The 26,146-nt window shown below is 39.0% G+C and overlaps 1 protein-coding gene across 3 annotated transcripts in view; it reads left to right on the top strand.

Annotated features, from left to right (window-relative positions):
- The window catches only part of VPS13A (vacuolar protein sorting 13 homolog A), a 153,405-nt gene that overhangs the window by 118,956 nt on the left and 8,303 nt on the right, over nt 1-26,146 (top strand). For 2 of the 3 annotated variants that reach the window (XM_083576421.1, XM_083576420.1), the window contains exons 56-68: nt 1,704-1,850; nt 4,245-4,326; nt 5,172-5,241; nt 5,436-5,544; nt 6,218-6,331; nt 8,677-8,822; nt 8,916-8,997; nt 9,369-9,482; nt 11,202-11,277; nt 11,385-11,548; nt 16,240-16,285; nt 17,040-17,163; nt 19,328-19,442. In XM_083576421.1, the coding sequence (XP_083432547.1) occupies nt 1,704-1,850; nt 4,245-4,326; nt 5,172-5,241; nt 5,436-5,544; nt 6,218-6,331; nt 8,677-8,822; nt 8,916-8,997; nt 9,369-9,482; nt 11,202-11,277; nt 11,385-11,548; nt 16,240-16,285; nt 17,040-17,163; nt 19,328-19,442 (1,389 nt within the window). Of the gene's footprint in view, nt 1-1,703; nt 1,851-4,244; nt 4,327-5,171; nt 5,242-5,435; nt 5,545-6,217; nt 6,332-8,676; nt 8,823-8,915; nt 8,998-9,368; nt 9,483-11,201; nt 11,278-11,384; nt 11,549-16,239; nt 16,286-17,039; nt 17,164-19,327; nt 19,443-22,051; nt 22,590-26,146 lie in introns of those variants that run through there. The other variant, XM_083576422.1, reaches the window with a different exon arrangement.

Genomic DNA, 26,146 nt, shown 5'->3' with positions numbered 1-26,146 from the left:
ATTGAAATTAATGAGCATGCCTAAGAAAGTTCCATTAATTTCCATGTGTCTACTCTGAGTAAAATTAGTTGAATCTTCTGCTCCTTGCCTTGACTTTGTGTCCTGCTGTAATTTGTTCCACAACAGAGGCTTACAGCCTGAGCTTATTTATATTCACTCCGGGATAAATTCCACCAAGAGTAACTGCATAGAATTATGACTTTCATCTGCCTCCTGCTGTCTGGTTGGGGGAAAAGGCATGAGCACCCTGATTCCTGGTTCTCAGCAGTTGTGGTTCTCCTTCATGATCTCTATATTGTCCCACAGTATTCTACCAATGCGTCTTGTCAGCATAAGGATTTCTGCTTGTACAATGGGACTTTCCCCCCTTTCCTCCCCCCATTCCCCAAATCTCCAGATTTAGGGGGGCACATGGTGGGAATTGGGGGGAAACATCCTGTTGAAATCCTTCGGCTGATAAAACGTTTGCCTTAGCTCTATGCTGGGTTCCACCCATGGATTCTGCACCAGGGCAGAGCAAAATTTAGAACTTTTTAGTAATAGGTAAAAGTTTATTCTTGACCACCACACGAGTGAATGCCACTTTCCTCTGAGAAAGTATGAGGTAGGTCCTTTGTTCCTGCTTCTTTTCTTTTTAATCTGTTTCTTCTATTTGTGTTTTGGTCCATTTGCACTGTTGGTGCCTTTGCTACATTTAACTGGTCATGTGTGTTGCAACAGGCACATTTTTAGAAAGATTCTGCTTACAGTAACCTCCTGCCCCACCACCCCTCCGCCTTGGTGATAGAGGTATAATGAATATGTGCCCCCATTTCCAGCATTTTATCAAGCATATGTGCCATAACCACTTGTGTTTGCCTGGAACTTCAGTTCAATGTGACATGCCACCATCATAGACTGGGATGGGGAAGCTTTTTTAGTCCATGACCTGCATTCTCTTGAGGGCTGCATGTTAGTGGTGGGTGGTGCCAGAGGCAAATGTGGGCACAGTAGCTAATGTAAACTGTACTTGTATATAGTAGGCTACTTTCTTCACACACCCCTCCCTAGCTTCCATCTTCCTTTAAAGAAGGAGTTGGAGGTGCCTAATAAACAAACAAAATCTGTCTAAGGAAGCAATAGTAATTTGATTGCATACACCATGCAAAAGGGGATGAGCAGCCAAAGGCCATGTATGTGATCAAATTATTCTTGCTTCTGTTAAATACCTTCAGCTCTACTCTTTCTTTAAAGGAAGAGATTGAATCTATACTCCCAAAGGAGATAGTGGAACTGTTGCTGATTCTACAAGGGCTTCTATTCAAAGCATTCTTCTGGCACCACCCATTCTCTCCAGACAGCTCCTCTGAGTACTTCTTCCTCTTCTGCTTTGCATGTATGTGCATGAGATGTACTAAAAGGTTGGGGTGACAGAGAGATAGAAAGAGTTGTACACTTCTGTCAGGTTACAGAATGCACATATTTTTTGTTTTGACCACATCTAACATCTGCTAAGCACCCCGGTTGTCTTCTCTCATGTGTCAGAAGCCCTTGAAAGAAAAATGATTCTCTACTGCTGCTTAAGTACTTGCTTAAATGTGTCCCTTAAATAACATTGACACTTAAGTGGTTATATTTGGCTAGATTCTGACTCATGTTGTATTTGAAAGATTTATAAGAAATGGCATTAAGATCTGGACATCTTTTTCCATTCAATATGACAGGTCTGCTTGACACCTACTGGTAATAACATGAAAATGCTTCAACCAAATGAAATCCCTGTGAGAAGAAGCTTCTTGCCAGCTTTAAAAGTCCAATATAGTACATCTGAACATCAGTCATCCTTCAGAGTCCAGATTTATAGAATACAAGTATGTTTCAAGGTTACCAATAAAGAATATTCAAAACCCTTTAATGTAACATCATAATTGAGACAAGAAAGATAATAAAGTAGCTTTCAAGGTTTTTACCTGAGAATGATGGATGACATTCCTCATAGGGATGCCTCTTGCTGGAAAGAATAGGCAGGGTCCACTGAAGTCTTTTGCCTCCTCTCCCAAGGGAAGGAATCATCCCTCTCACCAGACTGGCCCTGCCTGCAGATGGTGATGGTTGGAGCCTTTTGTTCTCTCTTGAATATTTGGCTTTTCTTGGTCTTGCGCATTTCTTACTGCATATTTTGTGAGTTGTGTTTTTAACTGTTACTACTGTTTTGGTTATATTTTATTTCAGTACATTACTCCTTTGCCCTGTGTCTTTGTGTGTATGCTTCATTTCTTTTTTATTCCCCCCCCCCACGTTTTTCCCCTTGTTGTCTGAGGGAAAATTGTGTCTTCACAAGGGGCGTTTTGACTTCATCACGATTCCCTGGGAGCCCTTACTTTGATTTCTGAAGAGCACGAAGCTTAGCAGGTCCCTCATTTACATTTACAATACTGAGCAGAGCCACCATTTTGTTTAAATGCTTGTTGCTCATAAAACAACCTACCTAAGTGGGAGCACCATTTTCTCTTTGATCAGAATGTTGCCCGCCCCAACATCACCATTAATTAAGCACTTTTGTACACCAAAACACAGCGTCATTGCTTGGTTCCTGCCCCGCCCTGCATCATTGATCAGTGTGCTTTGAATTTCAGCTTTCTTTAATCCTTTCAACATCCGCTGCCTTTTGAATTTCTGGGGGGTTGATCAGTGCACGGACAGTTTGTGCATGACCAGCTTCTTCCTTCCTTTTTGGCTATGCTCTTGCATAGTCGTTATGGCTTTGCCTGTTGCTTCTGCGCCTCTGACCATGAAGATTGTACAGGAGGCTACTGGTCAGACTCCAATGTCACCTTCTCTTGGAGTGCCTGATATTATTAGGCAGGAGCCTCTGATTCACACTCTCATTCTGCAGGTGGGGTGAGTCATGCTGCTTTCTGTGTGAGTCATATTGGTTTCCTCTCATGGGTAGACTTCTGCATTCACAAAGAGGTTAAGGACTCCTTCCCTTGTCGTAAACACAGAAGTCACATAAGGCCCATAGAAAGCCCATAAGGAAAAGAGTAAGCACCATCCTGGAGGTATAGGAGGAATGTCATCTGTCATTCCCAGTAAACAGAAATTCACAGTAAGACAAAATTCTGTTTTTACAGATAATGGATTACACGCAACTGAATTCTGTTCAGGACCTGAAATTAATGTGCTAAGTTGGGCTGCAATCCAAAGTGACTCTGGGCTGTGGGGATGAGGTGGGATTCAGCAGAGGCATCCCTCTGTTCACTTCTGCTTCTGCCATCATTCCAGCGGTACAGATAGCCCCATTCATGTCCTGAACATGCATGCAGAAAGTATCTGGAGGTATCTCTACTTGCAGGGTCCATCACATAACCTCAAAATGAGGTGTCCTGAGGGCAGAGCTGAGCCAGCCCAGTATTGGCTGCATCCTGATCTGCTCTCATAGCCATGGCTAGCCAATCTGTCTGCCCCACTTTCCAACATGATGAGCTGCCAGACTATGGATGCAGGGATAGTCCTTGAGCCTTGGTCATGACCATTAATTTCAGTGGGACTTCTCTGATTGTGATCAAACCCATGCAATTATGCCCTCTTGACCACTTCATTCTGAAGAACTGGCACTGTTACAGGTGCCACATAATATCCATTCTGCATTTGTAAGAAATTTGTAAGAAATCAATATTTTAATGTGGCAGCATCTACATTTTTGAACTCTGTGACATTTGCCAGGTGCCTTTCCTGTACTCTTTTTGGCACCTGCTAAAAACATTTTTATTTAGACAAGCCTACCCAGATATTTAGAATGCTGTTGTGTTTTTAGTTGATTTATTTTTTTGAATGTTTAAATTGTTTTACTATTAACCTTGCTGTTTTATTTTTTCCTGTAAACCACTTTGAGGTTTTCTACAACCAAGCTGTATATAAATTGTATAAAATAAATTCAGAAATAACACAATCAGTATAAACTGGGCTTCTTGAAAGCATCTTTAAAATAGAAAACATTTTTTAATTTTTAATTTTCAAATGACAAAATTTGAAAATAGATGTTTTTGCAAAGTGTATTAAGTGCCAAGTATTTTATTCAATTCATCTTACAAATATCAGAATTCGGAATAATATAGGTTAAATGATATACAGACCTTCAACATTTAGAATGCAGCCTTCATGTAATGGAGAAGCTAATAGGAAGTATAATTGTAAATTAGTACAAAAATAAGCATTTGCAAATGAACATCTAACATGCATCATATTGTCATTACCCTTATCAGATACAAAACCAGATTCCTGGAGCCATATTTCCCTTTGTGTTCTATCCTATTAAACCTCCCAAGTCCATCTCCTTGGATTCAGGTTTGTTAATACAGTTTAATGCATTGTTATTATTTTTCTGCATCTGTAATAATTAAGAAGAAGGAAACATTGAGATCTTCATGGGCGGGAAGTCATTCGTAGTAAGATTAGAAAATAAACTACATTTTGTTGATGGGTTTGCATAGTCGTAAATTTGCTAGAAGTTGAAATGTCTCAGCATTTCATGAAAGCATATTATGCAAACATTTGTCTTTTATTTTTTAACAACAATAGGTTCTTGTCAAAGAACAAGACCAGTCAGACATTGCTATATATAGTCTCTTTAGGAAGCAAAGTGATTCCAGTCCTAATCTGGAAGTAATCTGTGGTTTTGAGAGAGACAGCTTTTGCCATTTGTATTTTCCATGGTCCTTGTTCTGGGGCAGTGAAGGATTCACCACCTTTCCCTGAAATCTGTTAGCTGTAGATAACACTTGCAGACAACATATGATTGTCAAGCAAGAATGTTCTCCTAGGATGGATTGGGAACAGCAAGTGCCCTTAGGAAACCTAGAACTTACTTTGAGACCTATACAATTGATGCAGCTGGAATTTGAAAATAACTTCTATGTAACTTCATTAAACTGTTCACAGTCAGTGTATATCTGCTGAACTTATATTGAAAATATTTGTGGATGTGCACTCCTCATTTTAGAAAGTAGTGTCATTTCTTCCCATATATGCCTCTAATACCTTAGACCATTGGTTTGTCCAACCCTTCCATTATATCCTTTGCAAATGAACTCAGTTCTATATATTATAATTTACATGTCAAAATAAATTGAATTCTAAATAAGTATGAGTCATTTTTACACACTCCTGTTTCCTGTTTGGAATTTTCATAGAACCCAAACCCTTTACTGATGTCAGTATTGTCATGAGAACTGCAGGGCATTCTCAAATATCACGTATAAAGTAAGTATATATTCCTTTTTCATTATTAAATCTAGACTGCCTTTCTACTTAATCCATATGAATTCAGTTGGAACTTTCATTAATAGAATTTTTTTATATTTTTATGAACTGGTGGATTTTAAAGACAAAGACATTATTAACAAAACAAAAACAAAAAAGCTTCTGCAATGTGACATTTTTAAACTATTTTGCAGGTATTTTAAGGTCCTAATTCAAGAAATGGATCTCCGATTAGATCTTGGGTTTCTTTATGCATTGGCTGAATTCTTTACACTTGCAGACGAGGTGCCCAAAGATCAAGAGGTACAAATTATTGTTCAATGGAGTTAAAAAGCAACAAACCATAATGTGTGTTGGCTCAATTTTTTATACACTGTATTGAATATTTTGTACCAAATGGTGCTTAATGAGAAATATGGAACATGTGCTACATTGGACATATAAACAAGGTCAAACACTGTTTGTCATCAAATAAGAAATAGAACATGAAATATTTCTACACATTGACGTCAACCCAAAAGGTTCTTTAAACTCAACAAAATAGCTAGACCATTTGTCATGAAACTGGTAGTGTATAATTAGGCTTTAAGAAATGCTGGTTTTAAGTTAATGAAGGAGCGTCTCCACCCCCATCATTCTGCCTGGACACTGAGGTCCAGCACCGAGGGCCTTCTGGCGGTTCCTTCACTGTGAGAAGCAAAGTTACAGGGAACCAGGCAGAGGGCCTTCTCGGTAGCGGCACCCACCCTGTTGAACGCCCTCCCATCAGATGTCAAAGAAATAAACAACTATCTGACTTTTAGAAGACATCTGAAGGCAGCCCTGTTTAGGGAAGTTTTTAATGACTGATGTTTTAATGTATTTTTAATCTCTTGTTGGAAGCCGCCCAGAGTGGCTGGGGAAACCCAGCCAGATGGGCGGGGCATTATTATTATTATTATTATTATTATTATTATTATTATTATTATATTCACAGATAGAACTCTTCAAAAAGGATGTAGAATCTGTACATGAGGAATTGAAGAATATATCATCAACAGATACATCACAAATCAGCCTATATGAATATTTTCATATTTCTCCAATCAAGGTATATGTATGTCATAACTGTTATGTTTGGATATTTAAATACGCAGCCAATGAACAAGAGTGAAGATGAAGGTGATTATATTAATGCATGAAACCCCACTTTACTCAGAATGAAGCGCAGCTTCCAGCCCATTCATATTCCACCTACAAACAGCCCAGCTGTCGTGATTTTTATACAGTACATCCATATCCCTTCCTTTGAGCAATAATGCATTCACAGCCCTTCTACCCCAAGAAGGCTGGGAATCTGTGCTGCACGTGTTGCTACAGACGCTGGCCATTTTTAAGTTGGAGTCAGTGTCCTTTGCTGCTGTGGGAGATGTGCCCCAAAAGGACAGGAGGGACAGTCTGAGCAGAGCAGAGGGGTTCACTTCTGAATAAATAGAAGGTCTCACTTTAAGCCTGAGATTCTTGGTTTCTAATACTCTCCCACTTTTACCTTTATAATTAAAATGGAGTTAATATAGTGTTTAGTTTAAATGTTGATCAGTGTTTAAAAAGCACTGGTAAAACCACGCCTTAAGAAATCCTCCCTGGATTCAGAAAGTCTAAGTAACTAGATTCAGTTGCCAGTAAGCCAGTTGCCAATCTCCCCTTGTTCAGCAAGGTTCTTGAGCAGGTGGTCATGGACCAGATCCAGGTGCTCTTGGAGGAAACTGATTTTTCTAGATCCATTTCAGTCAGGGTTTAAGCCCAGTTTTGGCACAGAAACTGCTTTGGTTGCACTGTATAATGAATTTTGTCTGGAGAGAAACAAGGGAAATGTGTCCTTGTTAATTCTCCTTGACTTCTCAGTAGCTTTCAATATCATCAACCATTGTATCCTTCTGGAGGGGCTGTCCAAGTTAGGGGTAGGTGGCACTACTTTGTGGTGCTTCCAGTCCTACTTGGATGGTTGTTTCCAGTGGGTGATGCTTAGGGAGTGCTATTTGGTCCTGTAGAACCTTCAGTGTCGCATTCCTCAGAGTTCAGTGTTTGCTGTTTACCATCTACATGAAACCACTGAGTAGGGTTATATGGAGTCTTGGAGTATGTCAGCAATATGCTGATGGCACACAGTTCTACTTCTCCTTTACATCTGCAGGTGAGGCAGCGGATGTGCTGGACCATTGTCTTGCCTCAGTGATGGACTGGATGAGAGCCAACAAACTAAAGCTCAATCCAGATAAGACTGAGTCACTGTTAGGGGGTGGTTCTGTACTGCCAGATGGATGGGAGATGTCTGCTCTTGATGGAGTTACACTCCCTCTGAAGGTGTGGGTACGCAGCCAGGGGGTACTCCTGGATCCTTTGCTGTCATTTGAGAATCAGATGAGCTTGGTAACGCAGAGTGCCTTCCATCAGCTTCAGCTGGTGGCTCAGCTGTGCCTCTTATCTGGCCAGGGGTAGCCTAACTTCTGGCTATGGTTTGGGAACCTCTAGGTTAGATTAGGGCTGCCTCTGAAGACGGTTTGGAAACCTCAGTTGGTGCGGAATTCAGTGGCCAGGTTGCTTACCAAGGCAAGTGGGTAGATTCCAGCCTGGCTGCCAATTAGTTTCCAGGCCTAATTCAGAGTGCTAGTTTTGACCGATAAAGCCTTAAATGGCTCAGGACCACAATACCTCAAGGTCCTCCATTTCCCATATGAACCGACCCACGCCCTGCAATCACCATCTGAGGCTCTTCTTTGTGAAGTGCAGAGGGTGGCAACAGAAGAACAGGCCTTTTCTGTGGTGGCTTCCCATCTGTGGAATGCTCTCCCCAGGGCGGCTCGCCTGGTGCCTTCATTACGTGTCTTTCGGTGCCAGGTGAAAACATTTCTCTATCACCAGGCCTTGGGCTGATTAACATTCTATGGCCTTTTAAATATGTTTGTGGAGGGGGAGTTATTTTTTTGTTTTTATTTTATTATGTATTTTGTATTCTCATTTTATATTTTAATGTTGCGAATCACCCTGTGATCTTCAGCTGAAGGGTTTAATAAATAAATAATAATAGTTTTAGTTTTGCTGGAGCTGATCTTGCAAGACCAGGGTCTCAAAAGTGCATGGCAGCTCTCGTATGGAAGCACTCCACAACACAAGAGCCCCAGGACTTCTAGTGAGAGAGATGCCCAGCACTATATATCCTTGCCCCAAGGTCTCATTTGAGGATTTGAAACCTCATATCCATAGTCCTAGTCATACACTTTGTACTAGTTGATGGTTTATATGTTTGTGCAATAGCACATTCTTATCAAGCTGACTTATATGTAAGGTATAATAATGCAATATCATAGCAAAAATATTTTTAAGATCTAAGGTAGCATCCCAGATACTACTGTTGTTTCCCATATTTTTATCCCCTCCCCCCCCCTCTCATTTCAGTTACACTTAAGTTTTTCACTTAGCACTCCTGGAGACGATAGCAACAAGGAAGAGACACGCAAGGAGCTAATTCCAGTTCAGTCCTTAAACCTCTTGTTAAAGAGTATTGGGGCCACACTCACAGATGTGCAGGATGTTGTTCTTAAGTAAGTAGAATATTCACTTAGTTAATTTTAATTAAAATATTACATACGGTATATATTTTATTTTGTCATTTTAATGTAATTTACTTGTTCTAGATTGGCATTCTTTGAGCTCAACTACCACTTTTGTACTACAGAGCAACTGCAGTGGGCTGTAGTTATGCATTATTCAAAGCAGGTTAGTATAACATGAACCTAACATGAATTGACCATTTTGCTTGGCACCTTCATTACATAACTTTAGGTGCCAGCCAGGAAAAAAAATAAATCTCTTTAACCAGGCATTTGGTTGGTTCTGTGGGTTTTTAAATGTGTTTGTGGGAGGGGTTTGTTTTCATTTTATTACATATTTTGTATTCTCATTTTGTATTTTTCTGTTGTGAACCACCCTGGGAGCATAGGCTAAAGGGTGGTATACAAATTTAATTATTAATAATAAATAGCTGCATAGACAGACTCACGAAAATGAGTTATTTGTAGATTCATTTGTAGACTGAAATTATATGTTTTAAATATATATTTTCTATAACATGTTTATTTGCATTTTAGGCTATTAAGCAAATGTATGTTCTTATTCTTGGACTGGATGTTTTGGGCAATCCATTTGGATTCATAAGAGACTTGTCTGAAGGAGTTGAAGCATTCTTCTATGAACCTTACCAGGTGTGTTCCCACCTAGTTTTCCCTCAAGGCAATCTAAGACAGGCTGTACTAGTATGTAAATATTTACAGTGGAAAGCAACAGCCGCTTCACATAAAATTCTTCCAAAAGTGTAGAAAGATACTGAGTTTTTGAAGGCCTAATCACTGTGGAAGGAACAAATTTGTGGTAGATGTCCTTTGCAGTATTGCAAGACTGTCATGAGAGCACCTGGACTAAAATTTGTCATCCAAAAGCTTTATTCATCTGGTTTATCACCACAACAATGATTAGCATTGGGCTTCAGCAAAGCAAAGAATTTAATTGGACAGTGCCTATATGACTTTGAGCGACAAAATAATTTGGCCAACATAAGGAAATTTTGTCAGTGGTATAATTATTTCTCACCTAGTCTCCTTGACACATTAACACCCTACTTGCAAAATTTAACAGTTCCAAAATACAGACATGCTTTCACTTATGCAAGATTGAACATACTGTACTTGAGGGTTCATTTCAAAAAATTCCGCTGGAAAACAGTTTATGTCCATGTGGAGATGGCAGTATTGAATTGCCTGCTTCTTGGGAGAAAAGTTATGACAAACATAGACAGCATCTTAAAAAGCAGAAACATCACCTTGCTGACAAAGGTCCGTATAGTTAAAGCTATGGTTTTCCCAGTAGTGATGTATGGAAGTGAGAGCTAGACCATAAAGAAGGCTGATCGACGAATAACTGATGCTTTTGAATCATGGTGCTGGAGGAGACTCTTGAGAGTCCCATGGACTGCAAGAAGATCAAACCTATCCATTCTTAATGAAATCAGCCCTGAGTGCTCACTGGAAGGACGGATCCTGAAGCTGAGGCTCCAATACTTCGGCCACCTCATGAGAAGAGAAGACTCCCTGGAAAAGACCCTGATGTTGGGAAAGATTGAGGGCACAAGGAGAAGGGGACGACAGAGGACAAGATGGTTGGATAGTGTTCTTGAAGCTACTAACATGAGTTTGACCAAACTGCGGGAGGCAGTGGAAGATAGGAGTGCCTGGCGTGCTCTGGTCCGTGGGGGTCACGAAGAGTCGGACACGACTAAACAACAAACTGCTAGATTGGACTCTTTATAAATATTTGAGGAGTGAGAATCTAGGGATCTTGATGGACCACAAGCGTAGTATGAGTCAACAGTGTGATACAGCAGCAAAAACAAAGCTAATGTTATTCTAGGCTGCATCAACAGAAGTAAAGTGTCCAGATCAAGGGAAGTAATAGTCCCGCTCTATTCTGCTTTGGTCAGACCACACCTAGAATACTGTGTCCAATTCTGGACACTAAAATTTAAGAAGAATATGGACAAGGTGTAGTGTGTGTCGCGGAGGGCATCTAAGATGACCAAGGGTCTGTAAGCCAAGGCGTATGGGGGAAGGTTGAAGGAGGTATGTTTAGCTTGGAAAGAGATTGAGAGGAGATGCAATACCCATCTTCAAATATCTGACGGGCTGTCACATGGAGGATTCCAACGAAACATCTGGAAGAGCTTTCTGACAGTAAGAGCTGTTTGACAGTGGAACAGTCTCCCTCGGGAGGTTGGATCCTTTCACTGAGATTCCTGCATTGCAGGGGTTGGACTAGATGACCCTCGGGATCCCTTCCAACTCTACAATTCTATTATTCTTAGCAGAAAAGAACTGGTTGTAGGTTATCAATCAGAATATTTTAAAGATATTTGTCTTTCTTCTTCTTAGGGGGCTATCCAGGGTCCAGAAGAGTTTGTAGAAGGAATGGCACTGGGTCTCAAAGCCCTAGTTGGTGGTGCTGTTGGTAAGCAGTCATTTTTTTACACATAGGTAAAAGCTGCAAAAGTATTCTTTGCATTTTTTACTCTTTAAAACATTGAATATTTTTCATCAAATCTCTTATGCTAATAGGTGGATTAGCTGGTGCTGCATCAAGAATAACTGGTGCTATGGCTAAAGGAGTAGCAGCAATAACTATGGATGAAGACTATCAGCAGAAGCGAAGGGAAGCCATGAATAGGCAGCCTGCTGGCCTGAAAGAGGGTATCACTCGTGGTGGAAAAGGCTTGGTATCTGTAAGAAACATCACATAACGTATTTTAATATTGATAGGTTGAATGGTTTCAACACTAGTTCTTCGGCACATAGAGTTGCAGTCACAAGCTGCATAAATTATATTCTCATTCACATCAGAAGTGAACATGATGGGTTTCTGACAGCAGAGTTGCTGCTCCCTTGCCAAAGAGGGAAGAGGCACAGCGATGGGGAGGTTGGTGTAATGCAAATAGTGTGACTGCAAACAGCAGTGACTCAGCTGTCGGGAGGTCAGGTGAGCTGGCCCCACCACACCATTTGCTATTGATCCATGCTCTAATTAAGGTAAGATTGAAAATATTGCTATGAGTGAAAGTTTATATTAGGAATTCAGTCTCCATTATTTTTATGCTCCAGTACAGGCGTAGGCAAACTCCGGCCCTCCAGATGTTTTGAGACTACAATTCCCATCATCCCTGACCACTGATCCTGTTAGCTAGGGATGATGGGAATTGTAGTTAACATCTGGAGGGCTGGAGTTTGCCTATGCCTGCTCCAGTACTTTGGCAAATGAGTGTTCAGACCCCTGGGCTCTCACTTGTGGGGTGCCTCAAGGTTCCGTCCTCTCCCCCATGCTTTTTAACATCTACATTCAGATGCTGGGAGAGATCATCAGTGGATTTGGGCTGGGAGTTCATCAGAATGCGGATGATACCCAGCTCTGCCTCTCTTTTAAATCAGAACCAGTGAAGGCGGTGAAGGTCCTGTGTGAGTGTCTGGAGGCAGTTGGAGGATGGATGGTGGCTAACAGATTGAGGTTGAATCCTGACAAGACAGAAGTACTGTTCTTGGGGGACAGGGGGTGGGCGGGTGTGGAGGACTCCCTGGTCCTGAATAGGGTAACTGTGCCCCTGAAGGACCAGGTGCGCAGCCTGGGAGTCATTTTGGACTCACAGCTGTCCATGGAGGCGCAGGTTAACTCTGTGTCCAGGGCAGCTGTCTACCAGCTCCACCTGGTACGCAGGCTAAGACCCTACCTGCCCGCGAACTGTCTCGCCAGAGTGGTGCATGCTCTAGTTATCTCACGCTTGGACTACTGCAATGCGCTCTACGTGGGGCTACCTTTGAAGGTGACCCGGAAACCAACTACCGGTAATCCAGAATGCGGCAGCTAGACTGGTGACTGGGAGCAGCCGCCAAGACCACATAACACCAGTCCAGAAATACCTACATTGGCTCCCAGTACGTTTCCGGACACAATTCAAAGCGTTGGTGCTGACCTTTAAAGCCCTAAATGGCCTTGGCCCAGTATACCTGAAGGAGCGTCTCCACCCCCATCGTTCTGCCCGTACACTGATGTCCAGCGCCGAGGGCCTTCTGGCAGTTCCCTTACTGCGAGAAGCAAAGATAGACGAAGAAGAAGAGTTTGGATTTGATATCCCGCTTTATCACTACCCTAAGGAGTCTCAAAGTGGCTAACATTCTCCTTTCCCTTCCTCCCCCACAACAAACACTCTGTGAGGTGAGTGGGGCTGAGAGACTTCAGAGAAGTGTGACTGGCCCAAGGTCACCCAGCAGCTGCATGTGGAGGAGTGGAGACGCGAACCCGGTTCCCCAGATTGCAAGACTACCACTCTTAACCACTACACCGCACTGGGAACCAGGCAGAGGGCCTTCTCGGTAGTGGTGCTCACCCTGTGGAATGCCCACCCACCAGTTGTCAAAGAAATAAACAAGTATCTGACTTTTAGAAGACATCTGAAGGCAGACCTGTTTAGGGAAGCTTTTAATATTTGATGAATTATTGTATTCCCCAGAGTGGCTGGGGAAACCCAGCCAGATAGACGGGGTATTAATAATAAATTATTATTAAAGGTGAAAGTGGGCACCCTTGTCTGGTGCCCTTCTGTATTTTAAAATAATCAGTCGTGTCATTATTTATTATTATATTTGCTTCTTGTTGTTCGTAAATTGCTTTTAACCCTCTTGTAATTTGGTCGCCCATGTCCATCTGGTCTAATAATATTTTTAGAAATTTCCATGATACTTTGTCAAACGCCTTTTCCGCGTCCACAAAAACAAAGGCTACCTTCTTACTTGGTTTCATGTCTAAATACTCGATCATATCAATCACTGTTCTTATATTGTCACTCATTTTCCTGCCCGGCAAGAACCCTGCCTGCTCTTTATTTATACAATCCTGCAAAACTGTCTTTAATCTTGTTGCCAATATTTGTGCATATATCTTGTAATCATTATTTAGTAATGATATTGGTCTATAATTGGTTATAAACTCTTTATTTCGTCCTTGTTTTGGGATTACTACTATGTGCGCCTGTTTCCAGGTGTTGGGAATCTTCCCGTCTTCTAATATTCTATTTAAGAGTGTCTTCATAGGTGATAATAGTGGTTCCTCTAATTTTTTGTAATGTATTGCGGTAAGGCCATCTGGGCTTGGGGATTTTCCCAGTTTCATCTTAATTATCGCTTGATGAAGCTCATTTTGGTTTTGGAAATATTAAATCAAGAAATCAGATTGGATCAAGAAATAAATGGAATATCCCTAGGAGAGAAAATATACAAAATAAGGGCATTTGCAGATGATTTAGTTTTAATAGTGGAAAATCCAAAGGAAAGCATAGCAAAGGCTCTAGAAAAAATGGAAAACTTTGGAAGGGTATCAAGGTTTTGCTTTGAATAAAGAAAAAACGAAACTAATGGTAAAAAACATGGGAGATCAAGAGAAAAAGGAACTGGTAGAAAAATTCGGATTACAAATTGTAAAAAAAAGTGAAATATTTAGGTATACAAATAACAATGAAAAATATAAATTTGTTTGAAGATAATTATAAAAAAAATTGGGAAGAAACAAAAAGAGAAATGGAAACTTGGACAAGATTGAAATTAACACTCTGGGGTAGAATTTCGGCTATTAAAATGAATATCTTACCAAAACTTCTGTTCCTTTTTCAAATGATTCCCATAATAGGTAAAGATGATTGTTTTAAAAAATGGAAAACGGACCTAACAAAGTTTATATGGCAAGGCAAAAAGCCACGGATCAAACATAAATTATTAACCAACATAAAAGAGCGGGGAGGTTTTGGACTCCCAGACCTGAGACTATATTACGATGCAGCATGCTTTACTTGGATCAAGGATTGGATCAAATTGGATAACAGTGACATTTTGGATTTGGAGGGATGGAACAACAGATATGGTTGGCATGCCTATCTAATTTATAACAAAGTGGCAGTCCATAAAGAATTTCTAAGCCACGTAATTAGAAATGCATTATACAAGGTCTGGGTGAGACATAGAAGGTTGTTAGAACCAAAAACCCCATGGTGGTTCTCACCGCTAGAAGTAATATCGGTTAAAAAGATAAATACTATAGGAAGAATGGCAACATACCAGCAGCTCCTAAAGGAAGAACAGGGCCAATTAAAACTAAGAACATACGATGAGGTGACCCAATACTGTACCACATGGTTACAATATCACCAAATTGCACAAATATTCAACCAGGATAAAGTAATAGGATTTGAAAAAGAAGAATCAAAATTACAAAAAGTATTATTACAAAATTAAAAAAAAAATATATCCAAAATGTATAATTTATTATTAGAATGGGAATTAAAGGATGAAGAAATAAAAGAAGTTATGATTAAATGGGCATGTGATATAGGATATGTAATTCGGCTGGACCAATGGGAGAGATTATGGAAATATGATATTAAATTCACGGCATGTTATACAATAAGAGAAAATTTTATGAAAATGGTGTACCAATGGTACTTAACTCCGGTAAAAATGGCTAAAATTTACAAATTAAAATCGAATACCTGTTGGAGATGTAAAAAAGAAATAGGAACAATGTTCCACATGTGGTGGGAATGCCGACCTATTAAACAATTCTGGAATGAAATCTATGAAGAACTCAAAAAGATGTTTAAAAATATCTTTCAGAAAAAAACCGGAGGCATTCCTTTTAGGTTTAATTACAAATGATATCCCCGAAAATCAAAGGAAAGTATTCCTTTATGCAACAACAGCTGCCAGGATGCTTATAGCTAAAAACTGGAAAGGCAGAAAAATTCCATCAGTGAAAGATTGGCAAATTAAATTTTGTGAATACATAAATCTGGCAAGACTCACAGCTTACATAAGGGGACAATCGGACCAGAAATTATTAAAAGAATGGGGTTGTGCTAAAGAGTATATGAAAAAACATTGTTCTGGAGTTAGCATATTGGTATGTAATGAATGATGCTTTACAGGGTTAAAGGAAAAGAAAAATGGTGTAAAAAAAAAAAAAGTACCAAGGTGGAAGTAATCTAATTAGACACAACAACACAGTAAGAGTAAATTTTTTGAGGTCTTAGAACAAAGAAAGGAAGTCAATTTGTGTTTTATGTACGTAATGATATGGTTTTTTTTTCTGTAGATGTGTGCTTTTTCGTTTTTGTTTAGTTTAGTCTTGTTTCCTTTGCTTTTTTTTTCGTTCGTTTTCTGTTTTTTTTCCTATATGTTCCGGGGATTTTTGTTTGTATAGTATTATTTTGGATTCAATGTTTGTAATTTTTGTTATGATTCTGCATTGAAAATAAATTAAAAAATAAAAAATAAAAAATAAATTATTATTATTATATAATCAACTTCACAGTTTTAAATCATGCTGAGAAATCCATTATAGAACAAAATTGAGATGCCATTTTGTTTTAACTTGCAGGGTTTTGTCAGTGGAATCACAGGAATAGTAACAAAGCCAATAAGAGGTATGATCGTTCTCTCAGTTCGTACTGTGTTATTTGAACCTAAAGCTGCTATTTGCTGAGATATACTTTATGTGAAAAACAAGCTACTTTTTACCTGCTGCTGACAAATGAAGCAAAATAGAAAAAAATAATGTATGTTTACAATTATTACAATGGTGTGTCATAGTTTTAATAAGCGCTGAGCCAAAATAGCCTCCTGTCTATCTACCATTTTGCAGGCTGTGATTGGATGGGAGTGCATTTTGATAATATTTAGGAGAACTTACAGAGAGGGGTGAAGTTTTTTCACCATTACCAGCACTTACCACATTCCCTGCAGCAGTTGGACAGCATTTCCCCCTTATTCCTTTAACGTCAGGACCAGACTGAGGGCTGAAAGTACTGCTTGCACTCTGATTTGGATCCAGATATCCTCAATGTTGCAGGGGGCATGCATTTTGTGAAACCTTTTATACTCTTCCTCTCCCACAGCCCTCCTTTAAGCTGGAAAAGTTTATGAAATAACTCACACCTCAGCCTTAATTGTAGCAAATGATAAAATATGCTTTCTTTAAAAAGATGTTCATTTATTTGTTAGAGTGTGGTGCTGAGAACCCCAATTTTGCAGGTTCAGGCCCTGTATGGGGCAGCTGCGTATTCCTGCATTGCAAGGGGTTGGGCCAGGTGATCCTAAGGGTCCTTCCCAACTCTACAATTCTGTGATGCTGTGATTCTATTTTATGTTTTGTTGTTTGCTGCTGTCATTGTTTTCTAGGAGCCCAGAAAGAAGGAGCAACAGGTTTCTTCAAAGGCGTTGGAAAAGGATTAGTGGGAGCTGTAGCAAGACCCACTGGAGGAATAATAGATATGGCTAGCAGCACCTTTCAGGGAATTAAAAGGTAGGAATGTATTGATTACCATTATTTGTGACCACCACCATCACTAAGTGACTGCGCCATACTGTTCACATTTCAGCCCTTGAGCAGTAATTTTATTTAAACATTCCTTAATAAAATTACCAGCGCTGATAACACAGGTACTTTAAATAAAATGAGAACAACTTTAATTTTTTAAAAATCAACAGTTGTACACATGATAAATTTCATTTTATAATACTTATATTACTTTTCTTTGAAATATTTCCCCTAAATATGAAACATATTATTAGCTTGCAATAGAAGTACCGTATTTTTCGCCCTATAAGACGCACTTTTTCCCCTCCAAAAATGGAGGGGAAATGTGTGTGCGTCCTATGGGGCGAATGCAGGCTTTTGCTGAAGCTTGGAGAGCGAGAGGGGTCTGTGCGCACCGACCCCTCTCTCTCTCCAGGCTTCAGGAAGCTATCCATAAGCCTGGGGAGCCCGCGGGAGGTCCCGCGGGGCTTCCCAGGCTGCGAATAGCAGCCTGCTTGCCGGAGCGCGGGGCGCCCTGAAGCAGAGCGCCCCGCGCTTCGGGAAGCTATCCACAGCCTGCTTGCCTGGAGCGCGGGGCGCCCTGAAGCAGAGCGCCCCGCCCTTCGGGAAGCTATCCGCAGCCTGCTGCACGGAGCGCGGGGCGCGCTGAAGCAGAGCGCCCTGCGCTTTGGGCAGATCTCCGCAGCCTAGGGAGCCCTGCGGGAGTTCCCGTGCCTGGGGGGGGGGAATAATTTTTTTTCTTTGTTCCCCCCCCCAAAAAAATAGGTGCATCCTATGGGCCGGTGCGTCCTATAGGGCGAAAAATACGGTACTTGAAAAAATATAATTTTAAATATGTCATTATGTGTTAGTGTATGTTTCTCAGCTTGACATAAGAGACATCCATGTAGACAGTTGTGTTCTGTAATTCATCCAAGACAGGCACATGTTGGAGTTAGCTAAGTTGCACGTGCTCTGCCCTTTGGACTCCTTCACTTTAGTTCCTGTCATTTCCCAAGGCATATGTGTCTACACTATTTTTTTGCCTTTTGAGCTCAGGTTCTTTCTTTTCGCTGTATTTCCCTCTCCTTTATTCCTTCTTTGCCTTTTCAAAAAAGTTTAACTAAAAAACTATAACCCTTACCTCTTACTCCATTCTTTTCTTACTGTGCCTTCAGATTGTCATAGTTCATACCAGTAAAACTACAAAGGAAAAAAAATAGCATACTAAGAGAATTATGCGAAATTTGCTGTTATGAACTGTTTTGTACCAGTGTGTTTTATTTTCTTTGTGCACTGTGTGAAATATGAACAAGCCGGGGCTGAATTGATATTACCCTTGCTGGTACCTTTCCCGGGAAAATCAGAGGCTCACTATGTCAGGTTCCTATTGGAAGACCGGACAAACGCTAGAACATTAGCAGTGGCGAAGTTTTTATCGGTGGTTGCAAGAACCAATGATCCCTATCTTTAAGCCTGAACAAAATGCTTGTTTAACCTGGAGGTAGGCTGTCTGAACTGTGCATTGCTTTGTAATGATTTGTTGGGTCTCTGGACCGTAATAAAGATTGATTGATTGATTGATTGATTGATTGATTGATTTTCTTTGTGGTGAGAGAGCCTCCCCCATAATAGAGATATTCAGGCTCCCCTGCTCTGTGTTCTCTCCCAGCAATCAGGTCTCCACTGGCTGTTGGTACACTCATGCTATGGGAAATACACCTACTGGAGCTAGAAATATATAAAAATAATAATAATAAAAGGTCCAGTAGCACCTTAGAGACCAACTAAGTTTGTTCTTGGTATGAGCTTTCATGTACTTTCATATACACAGCTACCTACCTGAACCTACTGGAGCTAGTTTTAGTTTGTGGGGTGTCATATCCAGTGGAAAGGGTGTTCACCCTGTCGCAAGACACTAGACAGGAGCAAAGACTTGTGGGAAGCAGGCTGGACTCCCTCAGTTTTTCCTCCTGTCTAGACGTAGGCAGTATGTTCCTCCTGACTCAGCTAGGTTTTTTACTAGTTTCAGAATTTGTAATTTGTATTGCTTAGCTATTTAACCTTGTTTTATATGGATGTTTATAATTTATTTAAACATTTTAGAATATTCATGAAAATATTTATTCTATTTCTGTAATGCAAAGGTCTTAACTTTCCTCCCCCTCAGAGCTACAAATGCTTCCGAAGATGTTATGAGCTTGCGTCCTCCCCGCTTCTTTGGTGAGGATGGAGTCATTCGACCATACAGATTAAGAGACGGTGCTGGAAGTCAAATGTTACAGGTGAAGAAACTAAACCTTCAAGGAGACATAATATAATAACACTTTTTACATGCACATACATTCCTCTTCCATACTTAAACATATATTTTTTTTAAAAAAATATTAGGAACAATTATTCCTATTTATGCATTCAGGAATGTTTTAGTATTTAGTCAGTGGAGACCATTTTTTCAATTTCCATTAACAGTATATGTTACCTGTTGGTTTCAAGATTATTTGACATTTTTTATTTAAGTTTTTGAAAATAATAATAATCTGCTTTTATAATAACAGGGAATAAGTCAGTCTATCGGTGCATCCTTCTCTCTCCATCTGTTGCATGTGTGTCTGTGTGCAGAACTATGGATGCACATTACTGCATCCTCCGGATGGCCTGTATTGTCCCTCTCATTTTCTCTGTGATAGCACTGTCCACAAGACAGATGTGTTTATTAGACCTAAGAAAGCTGCTAGATTTCAAGATAAGAATTTTTAGTTAAAATACATTAGAAATGTAGCTTAGAGAGGCAGCTGAAATAGCAGTCTTCGGTTTGAAGGAATGTGAAAACAAAACAAAAAATCAGCTACTGCAGCTGATTTCACTTTCTTTTAACCCTAGCGTGTGGGATTTTTACTGCAGAGATCTTGGATATCATATAAGCATACTTAAAGTTAAGTACGTATCCTAAGTGCTATTTTTAAATTGTTTAATAAAAATAGAGAGTTGCGAAATGGCCAGTGTGAGGGGATGTAAGTAGGATAACAGATCCAAAGTAGTGGGGGGAAAGCAACAACATTTATATTGAAATGTTTTCTAAAGCCTTAACTATATAACCTACACAAATGCCTTAATGTGAAGGGACACAACAAAGAATAAATATTGAGATGAAAAGAAATGCACTTAATCTTTTTGAAATGTTTTTATATTTATAGAAATCTTTATTTGAAATGTTACTACAGTACTTCAATACAGGTTTTTATTTTATTTAAAAATTATTTTTTATAGTCTATAAAACTCATAGTATTTTGAATATTGGCCATTGTTGACTAGTTTTTATCTAGAACAATTTTAAAAATAAAAAATAAATAAAGGGGTTTATTTTACTATGAAATTGAAACATGATAGTGGGTAGTGGAATTAGTTGTGAGAAATAAGTGTATAGAAATGTTGAGAAACAAAGACTACTGATGGAAGGAGCAAATTGGCTGCAAGATTCTCTCTGGGAGCTCACACACTCATGCCTACCTGCTAAGACAGAGTCTCTTTTAGCATAATGTGTGAACCAAGCCACTGTGTAGTTACTGTTTTCCTTCTTTGTTTGATAAATTGGAACAGTTGATTTGAGAACAATTCCCAGATCCTTTTTGTTAAGTTTGGGAAAGTTCAAAATTGTTAAATCTGTGGCCTCATAGTGAAAAATGGGAATTTGAGTATATTCCCAACAATTGAGCAGCTGCTTCCACATGTGCATGGAGAACGTCACTCAGTCACTCAGTTCACATCCTACTATCTGAAAGTGGTTGTGCAAGCATTGGTCACAATGATTTATTTTTGATTAATTAATACATTTTATAATAGTTTAGACACTCCATATTCAGATAAAGATTTCTGTAAGTAGATTTACTGTACTTGAGGGTACAGTGAGACAGACATAGAAATACATTCTATAACTCTCCTGTGATTTTGGCAGGAAGGGAACTCTGGTATTGGCACCACCATCCCTAGTAGTACATATACGCTTAGATTTAGTCTGTTGTGATCACATATTAGAACTGGATAAATGGACACGGGCTGAGTCCTGATACCCCTTTCCTGCTGTCAATTTACTGGGAGAGGCAATTTAGGATCATTACAATTGACTGTTCAATTTAGTCTGGGAAACATAGGGGATTCTGGCCAATGATGAGATGGACTTCACCATCTTCTCCTATCCCACAGTACTTAATTAATTTAAGTAGTGTTGTAAAAGTGGCTCACAAGGTGGCTTGATCAGCTTATGTATGGAGTGCTTACATGTGCTCCACCATAAGTTGAAGCAGCTATGGTAAACCAAAGCAGTTATTGTAAACCAGATTTACAAATTGTAGTTCTGGAACTGAATAATGTCTGACTGATACCAGCAATTTATGGTGCAGAACCAGCAATTTATGAGTACAGAAACTTTCATATGCAGAGTTCCTCTGCCTGTGGAGACTTATCTATGCATTCCAAGGTATTAAGCAAATCTGTGTGCAGATCAGTGCAAAGAAAACTCTCTTACTCACAGGTTTCCTGTTTTATACTTTGATTTATAAACTCTATGTGGTCTAAAAATAGAAAACACAAATAGAGTAGGTTTTATATAGTACAGAAAGCTATGGTTCAGCTGTGACTGTGCTTTGTAAGTTCCAAAGTCTTTTGAGGTTTTGAGATTTGCGTATATTTATAGAAAAAATAAACTTGGACTTATTTTAGTGAGTGGTGAAATATAGGGTTACATTTGTACTAACTGAAATTCTTCTTCTGCATACTAAAAATTCAAAAGTTGCATCTCATCTTTCTTTTTTTGCATTTTTAAAAATAACAAATAATTAAACTTTCCAGCTTCAACTAACCCTTCTGCTTCTTTCTTCTCTTACCATGCTTGCAGAAAAGACAGGCCTGCAGAAAATGGACTATGTGTCATATTAGTGATAGTGATGATGATGACAGCTAGAGTAATATGTACTTTCTCTGCTGAATTATCAAGTTAAATGCTGCCACTTTAAGTTTAACTGCCACAGAAAAGCAAAAATTATAGTAGCTGTTTTACAATTGTGTCTTAAATGTAAGTTTAAAAATATACACTAATGAAGTCTAAGCACAAACACAAAGAAAATTGTTGTTTTAATTGTCTTTATTTGAATGCTGTTGCTTTGACAGTACTTTGACAATAATCTTGTAACTATGATTTTTCCCCAGTCAAAATATATACTGTTTTTAAATAGTATATTTTCCATTTACATCATTATTTTAATTTTATGCATTAAATTTAAAATCATTTGTGCATTTTTACGCAAAATGCCATTTAGATATAAGTACTCAGTGTTGCCCTATAACTGTGTTTATTGTTGTTGTTAAATTTTAGTTTTAGGTATTGAAAATTGTGTATGAATATTCTGTAATAACAATAAATGAGTCTATATAAAAAAGATTGATCTGATCTGTTCAAACATCCCTACCATTATTTATTATCTTACCTATTTGTCACTTGCTTTATCAACTTTTATTTTTAAAAACACATTTATAGTTTACATCCTTTCATTTTCAGAAACTTAATTTAACATTTTTGCCTTAAACTTTCATTTAGTTCAAACATCTTGTGAAATATAGTATGAAATATGAGGCTTTTAATTCTAACCCTGTGGTTCAAATTGAAACTACTGATGATTTGACTTTTAAGTGAAGGGGCTACAGCCACAAGGTGCTGCAAGGTGGAAGAGAGCCAGTGGAAGAGAAACTCACTTGGAAATATTTTGATGATCAGTCACTAGTCCAGCCACTAATCAGCCAATTTGCCAGAGGAAAATAGGAATATGTAAAGGCTTTTGACTGAATTTCAAGAATATATAAAGGCTTTTGACTGCATAGAGAGAGTAGATGCCCTTCATTTCTTCTGACCACTGTACAACAGGAAATTACACAGAAATGGTAAAGTCGGGAACCAGTGTCATCCTGATTAAGGCAAATGAAGACATATAAAAGACCTAAATGAGTTTATTGCCACTGTGCTAGTAGGTGAGGAGAAGCCTAGGTGGTGGACTGTGCATGGCAGTGTCTGTTGTTGGGTATCACTATTACAGGAGCTGCTACTCTACTTAAATGTTTTATTTATAGGTGCTTCGTAATGTTTTCTTTCCATTCAGTTACACCATGTGATTATGATAGTATAAGAATATGCCTTCTGTAAGCATATCATTGAAACATTGCAAGGTTTATCTATCTTGTGAATCTGAGAGAAAAGAAATTTTTGACTTAGAAATTAATGCTTTTACTTTTCAGTAATTCCTAGGGAATGGACTGTCATCTCTGTAGCAGTGCAGCTGCTGATAAGCCAGAGTGAGAAACTGGGCATCTGTGAAAGCTTATTTCCTTAGATTTATGGACCAATGAGTAGGGATGGGAGTTTTCAGAAATCTGAATGTCAGGTTTACCTGCACATATTTTTTTTCTGACAACCATCTCACTCCTTAATCATAATAAGAAGCAAGGGGTTTATGTATTGATCCACACAAAAAATGATCAATTTGTGCATATTATATGCATTTATATATTTATTATTAGACTTGTATGAATATTATACACATGTACATTCCAGGTTTCCTAAACGACCAAGCACATAAAAAGATTAATACAAAAAGGCATATGACTATTTTAAAAGGTATGTATTAATATAAAATTATGCTACAGAAATATCATACAGCATGAGGCTTTCCTTTTTAAGCAAACCCATGAGCTGCTTGGCTGTAAGTGTGTGTTCAATATAAGAGGTTATCCAATGTGAGCAAAGTCCAATTGGGTCAGAACCACTAAATTCCATGTATAAATCGACAATAATATTTTGAAAGGGGGAATATTTGGGTATTTTAAAAATAAAGATCAGTTATGGAGTTGTAAAACAAAATAGTATGCACTATTCTAGGCTAGAAACAGTGAGGGAAATATAAATAGCCAGTTTTCTCATTCTCGAAAAATTGAGGGCAATGGCCAAAATTAATTCTACTCAGAGTAGACCCTAGGAAATAAATGGACGTGGAGGGGGCCTGTAACTACACTCACCTTTTAAATGTTATTAAAACAATATTCAAATTATTCTAAAACATCAATATATTTGGTTTCTCCTTTGCTTCCTTTTCCACAAGGTCTACCCAGTTTCTGGAAGGGGGTAGCTCTGCAGTGCCATCTGGTGTCACATTTTAATAATGCATTATTAACATTAGAAAACAACTTCATGTGGCTATATGGTTATCTCAACCATTCTTTAACTCCTTTTTAGCATTCAAAACCATGGGTGTAAATCTGCCCTGAGTGAGTTGTGGAGGTAGGAGCCTACAATGGGAATTACAATTCCAACACCAATTTATATCAGAATATTTTAATTATAAGATTTCTATTAGATTTGCAGATTCAGTGCTAGAATCAGGGCAGCATTTCTGCAAGGACCCCCCTCCTGGCCCCTGAAGCCCATTGCCCTGCTCCTTTATGCTGTTGTTACCTGTTTCCCTGTCCTCTTAAGAGTACAGGAAGTAAAAGGAGCAGCAGGGGAAGTAACCTCTGCTTGCCTTGTCTTCTTGTAGGCAGTAATGCAGATTGGGCCTGAAGGCAGAGGGCCAGCAAATGAGCAGTGTTGACAGTGCTAGCCAGGGTAGCCCACTGGGAACAACTTGCCTAAAGGCCATGCAAAACCTGGATATAGTACAGAACAGATTTTCAGGAAAGAGAATCTTGACACCTAGTTTGGAAATTGGCAAATGTGTAAGCATCTTTGTACAGAACAGAAACAAGCTAGTCTCTCCCTAGTGATGGTGCAATCCAGGCTTGGAAATACTTATGAGAAATGTTGAGGGATAAAAACTACTGATGGTGAAGTAAACTGACTGCAGTGAGAATGAAGGTTCAACTGCGCCCTTCTTCCAGGTCACAGCAGCTGACTTTGCAGAATCCTTCTTTTGCAGCTGACAGATGATTGTAACTTCACTGGAAGACTGAAGAACATTTTACCTAGTGCTCTTTTCCATTTCCACCCCTCCAGTGAAATTTGGCCTTTTTCCTATGGGATACATGTTGCCAACACAACAGCCTTTATAAATAAACAGTTTAATATATGAAAGGTTTACATGTATTTAGGTCCCCACCCCCAATTTCCAGAATAAGTGATTGGGGATATATATAAATTGTATATTGTTTGGTGTATAACTTCTTCAATGTCAAAGCCTTAAAGAGACAGTAAGAAGGATCCATCAAAGGAGATCTATGTGTAAAAAATGAACCGTTACACAGATTACCTGTCTGAAGCTTTGATATAGCAGTAACCAATTGTCACACTACTATGTGGCTGCCATTCTCTATTGTTCTCACTTTTCTTTACTCTGAACATCTTTCCAAAAGCGCTGTTGTGATGCCAGTTCAAATAACCCAATCCAGAAGAAGTGTGGTTAATAGAGTAAGGAATAGCTTCAGGATGTGATTTAGTGGCACTACTAGTCAGAATAATGCTGTTATTGAGTCCTTCCTCTTTTGCCTTGGAAAAAAATATGTGTCTTTCAGTGGTACAAGCAAGTAAGCCATTCTTGCATTTGCTTGAAGAGAGCACCAGGCATGTTGGTCAATGGCTACTGGAGGATAAAGGGGGGTGAATGCTTAGTGGGGGTGCCTGAGTAAATTAAGTGATATAATCAAGATGCATGAAAGCATTCAAAAATTAAGCACTTCGTGCAAATAATGGGCTCTGCTAAGTATTGAACTTTCAGTTTCAAAATGAATTATGAAAGTGACAGTAAGGTGGCATTTGAAAAGAGTGGTAATAACAAGCAGCAAAGAGCAGGTGAAAAACATGGAAGGAAAAATACAAAAGAAAAGCTGAATGATGAGGCAGAACTCTTTATAATTCAACCCAGTTAACACCAGGTTTCTGATACACTTTTTTTTTTTTGCCCCATCCAGTCTTCAATCCACAATGGAATCACATAGTTGAAATGAGGTATTT

Source organism: Podarcis filfolensis, assembly GCF_964270895.1.
Source record: "Podarcis filfolensis genome assembly, chromosome: 11".
Taxonomy (NCBI): Eukaryota; Metazoa; Chordata; class Lepidosauria; order Squamata; family Lacertidae; genus Podarcis; species Podarcis filfolensis.
The sequence above is the reverse complement of the archived record's forward strand: the minus strand, read 5'-3'. Positions and strand labels throughout refer to the sequence as shown.